An 8,675-nucleotide genomic window follows, 5' to 3' on the forward strand; every position below is an offset into this window, starting at 1 on the left:
GTCTGTTTATTGCTCGCCAAAAACTATAAAATGCACTCAAAAGCCTAAAATCTAAAAAAAGTTTACAGGAATCGACCAATCGAGCGAGCGAGCGAGCGAGCGAATGCTATTCCCCACATCGTATCTATAACTCGCTCTTGCGCATGCGCGCAATTCACGAGTTAAAAAGGCCAATTTTATCGACCTTTCACTTTTAAGATGTAAGTGTATTATCTATTGAACATTACATGAAAAGATGAAAGTGCAGATGAAGAGTGTTTGTTCAGAGACCGCCTAATTCCTTCAATTATTGAAATATGGACGCTGTGTATCTAAGGTCTAAGCTTGCTTATGACGTCACTCTTGTGCATGTCTGCATTCCTCTATGATAAAGGGTCAGTGTAACTATCTGAAATATTAAACGTTTAGTTCAATTTCAACTCCTAATTGGACCAAACTTTGAGGCACTTGATGTCTTGTGTAGTTCTTAGCCTTGCTCCGATATTTTCCTACTTTCAGTTGGTTGTCTTTCCTCTTCCGTGAAAGGAAATAAATTCGCAAAAAGTTACACGTCATATTTAGCTCCAAACCAATGCTGCGTTGTAGAAGCAGGAGAAAACGAGCAGCGGTGATCCGGATTCAAGTGTTTTTGTTCAAATTTTCCGAAATTTTTTTCACGGGGGACTCCACCTGGTTTTCCATCAAATTCACATCCCTCTCCTATGCTATTGTAACTCCTTATGTGCCAGGACACATCTTCCTTCTGTCTTGTCAGGGCGGTGCAATTAGAACAATAGATTCCTCGGATATTGACATATTCGTACATCTGGCAGGTGTCCCAGGTACCAAAAATGTCATGACCTGCCAGCTTAGCGCGTGCGTAGTCCGTATACTGCAGACCATCCGTAGAAAAGTTACAAGTTGCTCTCAGATGCGTGGAGTGATTAGCAAGAGACTGCATCTGTGATAAGGATAGTCGGAACTCGTTCCAATTTACTTCCCCCTCTTCAATATTAATCTCAAGGTTTTTGCCAAACTCTGCATAATTGAAGATATTTCTCTTGGAAAAGGAAAACGATTGTATTAACGTCCATACAAAGCCAGGTTCAGACTGCAAGTCACAGTAAACAGAAAACCGTTCATTGTCTGAATTTGAGATGTCGTATTTTCCTGATGTCGAGACACCGTTCTTAGCTATGTCTTTGCAGCTTCTCGGATGTTTCATCTTCTTCTCACACCGCTGACCAGAGTATGTGTTAGGACAGGTACAGTTAAACCTGGTGCTGTGAGTGTCACAAATCTCCTGACATACCCCTCCATTGAGACAAGGATTGGTGCGGCAGCATTTGTTGATGCAATGATGCTTCTCTGGTGCGTATCTGTCTCCACCCTACAGCAAGATTAAAATAATTTTTTAGCTCATCATGCTCATCGAATTGGGTTGGCATGTACTTTTAAGCAACCATCGACAAATCTCACCGGAATCGGATCGAATTGATAACAAACAGTGCGAGCAAAGTACATATGCGTGCAACACATAGCGGGGTGCCAGAATGTAAAAAAAAAAAAAAGAAAGAAAAAAGAAAAAAGAAAAAAAAGGTGAAACTCCTTTTTTTGGCTATTAAGACACTTCTGCGAAGGACTAAAAGAAAAAAAAGGGCTATTCAACTGAATCACACTCAACTCCTCCTTGGAAACGTATGAAAATACGGTGGTCAATTTTTTACTCTTCTAATTGTGGAGACAACAATCAAGTTTTGACACCCAGCTGTAAGTATTGATTTTTCTTGATGAAAAACAAATCATGGCGAGCTCTTTTCATTGTTTCTGGTCTCTTCCAGTTTAATTGCTTTTAGTGATATTGAAGAGCAAGGAAAACATTGGAAATGTCAGAGGAGGCATCCTGGCACATATGGAGTTACAATAGCATTGAGAGGGGATTTAAATTTGATAGAAGACCAGGAGGACTCATCAACAAGGAAGACAATTTCGGAGAGTATAGCTGCAACGATATAAATCAGGATCACAGTTGCTTGTTCTCAACTGCTTCCACAACCCAGCACTGGTTTGGAGCTAAATGTTTGTTTTTGTTTTGTCTAGACCAATCATATCGCAGACAAAACAGTGTGCACAAAATTGTCTTTAGCCCGGACTGACATATAACACACCTCTTTTTTTAAGGAGTACCAGAAAACTTGATCATGTGGGAATATTTATTTTATTTACGAAAGTTGATAAATAAATGAATAAGGAATTAAATGAACAGTGTATCTCACCTTCACCGTGTAGCTCCTCACCAAATCGTAATAATTTCCTCCCTGCATCCATTTCATCGCCGCTGGCTCCATATCTTTATTAGCAACGTTAAGTTCGCAGTTATTCTCTTTGCAGCAAGGGAAATAGTTCATAGATACACACAGGCAGTCATCTTTGCACTTCAAGTGACACTGGATGGCATTGGGCACTGTTAATCTTTGACCCTTAAGAATGTGATTATGGACGACATCTTCATCGATAGCAAACTTGAAGTTTTGACAATTTACCGCTTTCTTTGCCACAGAGGAGAGTGTCAAATTGAATACAAACAGCATGACTTGGAGGTATTGCACGATTTCCATAGCAATGGCACTATTAATATGAAGAAAAAAGAAGATACATGATTATTACCTTTGACAAGCATGGGGTAATCTGGAACGAAATGAATAGATATTTCGGTCTCTTGCTTAAAAGCGACTTCCATTGATAAAACTTCATGATATCAAACATTTGCTCATTTGTGGAAAATGCATGGATGCATTTTTCTGATTAACTATGAAATTGTTTCCCTTAAAGCGTTAACCATAATATATTTTTTTTAATTGCAACGGAAAGAAAATAATCGTTAGCAAAAAAATTGCCAAATTTTGGTCGTTAGCCGTAAGAGTCATTACCATATTTAGACCTTCTTCTGATTCAGTAAACGTTTTGGAAGACAGAAAAGAGTGTATTCGTCTCGCTGTGAAGTCGATCTTCACTACAGAATCACCTATTTGCGGAATTTCGAAAAGAAGACTAGGCAAACATTCAAGCCCAAACGAAATTGCCCCTCGATGGTTTCTGCAAGGAATACTACCCAAAAGGAGCCGTAAACGTTCCCTGCAGTTTAACCTAAGCTTATTTTTCCATTTCGAGGCTAGAATGATCGGAACGAGACAAAATTAACTTTTACTCTACGGTTTCGCTAGATAGCTGGTAGTAATCCGAATGACACGATCGACACGCTGTCCCGGCATTCCAAGAGAGAAATCATGGTTGAAGTACCCGCAGCCACCACAATCTTTACTTTCCATGAATCGAGTAAACATATTAAAAGATAAAAAGATCTGTCAAATGTAAAATTCTTCAGTTTATTTTAATGAATTTCGATTCTAACTCGTCACATTAACTAGTTTTGGTCTCACTTTTTATAACCAACGAAACAGGTATTTGACAAGGGAAAAATTAGCATAACACGTCACGCAATACATCAGGTTGATTTTGATGGTCTCAGGGAAATGTTGAGTTTGTCACTCAAAACCGCTGTGTTCCATAACAGCGTTTAATCATTTATGATGGAAGCAAATTTGCAGAAAGGAGGGCCAGTTCATCCTGTTCCGTGTGCAAATCTCGGGAGAAACTGCAAGAATTCCTTCAAAGTACATGCCTGTTGTTTTGTAAATAACGCTGTAACGTATTTTAATGTCTGACCAGAGTGCCAAATTTTATTCTTTAATTTTGATCTTTTTCACACTGTGGGTAGTTGATGACCTGATGTTTCAACGAAGATTATCGAGAAGGCCCGTTATAATCACATTTATTTACTTTGTAAGTCACGCAAGCGCTCTAGCGTCACGATCGATCACGTTTACGCAACGTTTTAGGACAACTCGGCATCTAACCTCCATTCAGTTGTTATGAAAACCTAAAATCCTTAGCGTAAAAGATAAAAAAAAAACGCAGTTTCAACATTCCAAAGGAGATCTTAGTAAATTTTCAGAATTATGCAAATAATCTTTGACACGAGCGCAATTGAGAAAATTAAACTTGTGGATTTGCGTTGTTTTAAGATGTTGGTGGATGAAAATTAGTGATATAACCGCGGGTTTGAGGCAATCGGTAACATCATTGGTCTATAAGCTATTCACTGACATGCCTTTTTAGCCCGATTTACGCCTGCATTTTGAGAATTCTTTTGAACAAATAGGCGAATTTTTGATACTCACATTAAGGTCGATATTCAAATTAAGGTCGAAGAGAAGGGTCTCCTCTGATCACGCTGGTTTGAAAAATATTTCAGGTGAAGTTTCCATATTTTGTCTGTGAACTAACTGAATACATCTTGTAACTTGTAGCAAGATGGAATCCCGTGAGCCACATTATTGCAATCGCTGTGCGCTAGGCAAAATCTGTGAAATTCACACTTTCGATCGCTGATCTAGCCAAAAATCATTTTTTGGCTTGTGGCGACGCAAAAAAAAAAAAGAATTGGAGAACAACTACACTATTTTGGAAACATGTGTCTTAAAAAAAAAAAAATTAACAAAAGTTGGAGTCCCAAGACAGCTGACAACATTTAAAGAAAAACATTTTCAAGCCGGCATATGTGTCGTGAACGATGTCTGATGAATCACACTTAAACCTAGATGTAAACATGAATTGGTTAGATACTGTTTCTTTCCAAAACAATTTATTGTTGATATGATTTCTTCAGTCTACAACTTCCTATGGAAAATTCATAATAATTATAGCTAAGAGTTAGAGTGCACTTCGTGTTTAGGGAGTGACTTGAGTAAATTCAGCGTCAAATCCCTTTCCGCACTTTGCATAGCGTCTCACAGTTTTCTTTAAGAAGAATTATGGGTAAGAAAATGATGCTTGCACTTAGCATTTTATGTAAAATCACTCTACTAATTTAATAGATAAACCGTGATATTATTTCATCTTAAGATTTATCCCTTTTATAATGTACCTTGAGTGTACTTTATTTGAATTGGTGACCTGAAGCTTTCTACTCCGCCGTTGTTGAAGTCCTGCGAAAATTTCCCTACGTAACTGGTCATTCGGCTGGCATTGGATGCTTAAACGCAAACAGTTATGGTAACGTTTTTATCTAGATTATCTTGTTGAGCTGGCTGTCCAAATATAAATTATCTCAACTTACCTCCTCTTTCCGGCCTCCTCTGTCTTTTCCAATTTTGGCTTCGCTCCTCGATACGCAGTGAAGACTTTCACATTTTTATCACTGAATACAATTAAACTTCATAATTAGAAACGGAAGAGAGCATAAACAAAGAATGGAGGTTGCCATCACCAAAATAAAGATACTTACAGCTAGGTGCCAAAAGTTATTGTTCCACTATTAAAAGGAAAAAAATTTCTGCACAATATTTTCGTACGTTTCCAAAGAGGAGTTGAGTGCGATTCAGTTGAATAGCCTTTTTTTTCTTTTCTTTTAACTCTCCACAAAAGTGTCTTAATAGCTAAAAAACAAGGAGAGTTTCATCTTCTTTCTTACCGTCGTAATGGTAGTGATCACAAACAAAACAAGTAATTTCACAACAAGAAGCGTCAGAGATCAGAGACGAACAAAAGAGATCACCAACATCCTTTTAATCTTTAAATTGTCCTTTGTTCAGAAAAATAGATATTTACAGCTGGGTGTCAAAACTCGTTGTCTCACTATTGAAAGGAATGAAAAAGATCACAGTTTCGTACGTTTCCACAAAGGAATTAATTTTGCTGCTGTTAAATAGCCTTGAAAAGGCAGGTGAAAATTTAACATGAATTATCAATAATGGTCGATCCGGCTCCTGCTTTTTAATTTTGGCTGAACGCTGATAAAGGGGCTCACAGATAAAATTTCTTGACTTTAAAATTTGAATTTAAATCTCTTAACTTTAAGAAGTAATATCGATCTTTATGCTCCTATAAACATCACTCTTCTAACGTTTGGCATAAAGAAACAAAAGACTGCTATGAATTCTATGATTATCTTGTGCGTGTTTATCAAGGTTTGTCAATTATTAAAGACTAACTATTTATACCTCTGAAAGGACCTCGATCTCATACCCCTCTATTCCGATAACGGCTACAACTCTGGGGGAAGATCTTGCCTTTCTGAAAAACGTAACCTATTTTCTTTATGGGTTGATTTAAGAAGGCAAAGTTCACGAGTTTTTTAACCTTCCCCTTGGTTTTAATTTCAAGTTTAATGGAGTTCCGGCTCCCTCCTGGGGCTTTATAATTCTGACCGTTTATTCAAAGTGTTGTTAAGAATAAAAATGTGGCTAAACGAAGATGTTGTTTCTTTCAGTAGACATGTGTACTTTGTCATAAGGTTTTAGAATTGTTACGAAACCTTTTCAAACTAATCGACTTTCAGTAACTTTGAAGGCAAATATCTTTCTCAAAATGAAGAGGAACTTTGTATTCGAAACATTTTATTTGATTAATTTTTATGGCTGAGGGCCTCTTCATATGAGCCCGGTAACCGGGCTGGCCCGGTTACCGGGACGAATTTTGTCGTCTGTTCATATGGGAAATTTCAGCCCGGTTACCGGGATGAAAAAGAGTCGAAAAGGGCGCGAAACGTGGACTGAGGCCCTGGGAACGAGTTTGAGCATGCGTAGTTGAAAAATTTTCATCCCGGTAACCGGGCTGGAGTGTTCATATGGGAAAATATTTCATCCCGGTTACCGAGATCTCGGTTTCTACAACCGAGATCTCGGTAACCGGGCTGGCCCGCCTTCTCATATGAACACATCGAAATTTTTACAAAGGAAATAGGAGTGAGGCGAGATCTCGGTAACCGGGCTAGCCCGGTCAACCGGGCTCATATGAAGAGGCCCTGAGTCAGGATATGGAAAAACAGTTTGCTTAAATATGAGTGAACTGTAAATACGAGCCTGTTTTGAAAGGTTATGTGTCTTTTTGTGCCCATTGTACAACAAACATAGGCTGATATTTGGATCAGAAAATGTAGGGGTACACTTTCAGGTTGTTTAATGGCACGAATACTTTTCATTTTCTTTTTTTTCTGAGTCTTTAAAGGAGAAGGTGTAATTAATTTTTTATTAGCCTTTCCACGGCTTAAAGATTTTGAAATGAAAATTAAGAGAAGTAAAGCAGCACTGAGATCAAACAGCAAGATTTTTGTGTTCGTTTTGAGTATGGGTAAGAATAAATCGGTTCTGAATAACAGAGCGTTTATAGTCTCCTTCAAAGTTTATTTTTAAGCTTATACATCAGTTTTTTTTGGTTTGTTTTTTTGGTTGTTTTTTTGTTTTTAATTTGTTTTTTCGAGCTTGTTCGACAATTCACTGCTTGCCTATAAATCTCTCTTTTCTCTTTTCTTTCATCCGTGAGAAAGCGCGAGTCTCCAACTCGAGTCTGCCTGAGGTAAGAAGAAATTTGAATTGAGAAATGATAAGCGAGAATTTCGTATGCGGCTATGCTACTTGGAATATGAAATTATATTTTCATATCTTTTTTTACGTAACAGTAATTTGTGACATAGATCCTCTAACTTTTCGCGAAATGTCAGCCATAGAATGATTACGCTGTTGCAATGCAGTCACGACACCAAATTGTCACATGACTTTTATAGACCAGCGACCTTGAAGAAAACTCCTTACCTGAGTAAAGCGAAACTTTATGCGCTGATTATTATTTTCTCATTATAAATGCATGAATAGGAGAGTTCGAGATCTGTTGTTTATGATAATTATTGTAATTAACTGAAAATGTTGTTAGCTCGGATTAAAACGGTCAGACGTTTTTTGAAAAATTTCTCTTAAAACGTCTTAATCTACGTCACGTTTTTCAGTGAACACCGCCCTGTAATTAAGCCTGAGTCACGCAATTTGGCATTTTATAAAGTAATTAGAGCACGTCCATGACAGGACGGAAAAACGCGTGGACTGTAAGTATCTCCTGTTGTCCCATACAAAGCCTTAGAAAACTTTTCTAAGGCTTTGTATGGAACAACGGGAGGTACTTACAGTGCATGCATTATCCGTCCTGTCATGTTAAATGAACTATTGTTTTTAGGTGAACGAAATGGAAATAACACTAAAACGCTGTTTGTAGCCAGTTCACAAGCCAATAACGGAATATACATATCTAGCATGAGCTACCTATTTAAGTCACATCTCAGACTTCATTCATTTACTCGTTCTTTCTTCAACTCAATTTTTCGTTGGGCGCACGCAATTTTATGAGCCTTTTATGAAAAAGCGTAGTAAGCTAATAAAACTTTAATATGACTGTAGGGTGGAGACAAATACATTTCTGAGAGGCATCGATGCAACAACAGGTGCTGCCGCACCAATCCTTGTCTCAATGGAGGGGTATGTCGGGAGATTTGGGATACTCAAAGCACCAAGTTTAACTGTACCTGTCCTAACACATACTCTGGTCAGCGGTGTGAGAGAAAAATGCAGAGACATAGCTAACAACGGTGCCTCGACATCGGGAAAGTACGACATGTTCGATTCAAACAATTAACGGTTTTCTGCTCACTGTGACTTGCAGTCAGAACCTGGCTTTGTATCGGCATTGATACAATCGATCTCCTTGGGCAAGAAGGACATTTTTGTGGGCAAAGGGTTTGGTAACAATTTTGCTGTGACTCAAAGTAACGATGAAATGGAGTGGACATTGTAACGACTATATATCGA

The 8,675-nt window shown here is 38.0% G+C and overlaps 1 protein-coding gene across 1 annotated transcript; it reads right to left on the reverse strand.

The window, feature by feature from the left end:
• Nucleotides 1–305: 305 nt before the first annotated feature.
• On the reverse strand, nucleotides 306–2,597 carry LOC149042921 (uncharacterized). The gene is made up of 2 exons (XM_089213203.1): nucleotides 2,256–2,597; nucleotides 306–1,369 (listed from the first exon to the last, which is right to left on the reverse strand). Exons 1-2 carry the CDS (start codon nucleotides 2,595–2,597, stop codon nucleotides 545–547), a joined length of 1,167 nt encoding a protein of 388 aa, XP_089069329.1. The 3' UTR covers nucleotides 306–544.
• Nucleotides 2,598–8,675: the final 6,078 nt, after the last annotated feature.

Source organism: Pocillopora damicornis, chromosome 7 (genome assembly GCF_964200805.1).
Source record: "Pocillopora damicornis chromosome 7, jaPocDami1.2, whole genome shotgun sequence".
Lineage (NCBI taxonomy): Eukaryota > Metazoa > Cnidaria > Anthozoa > Scleractinia > Pocilloporidae > Pocillopora > Pocillopora damicornis.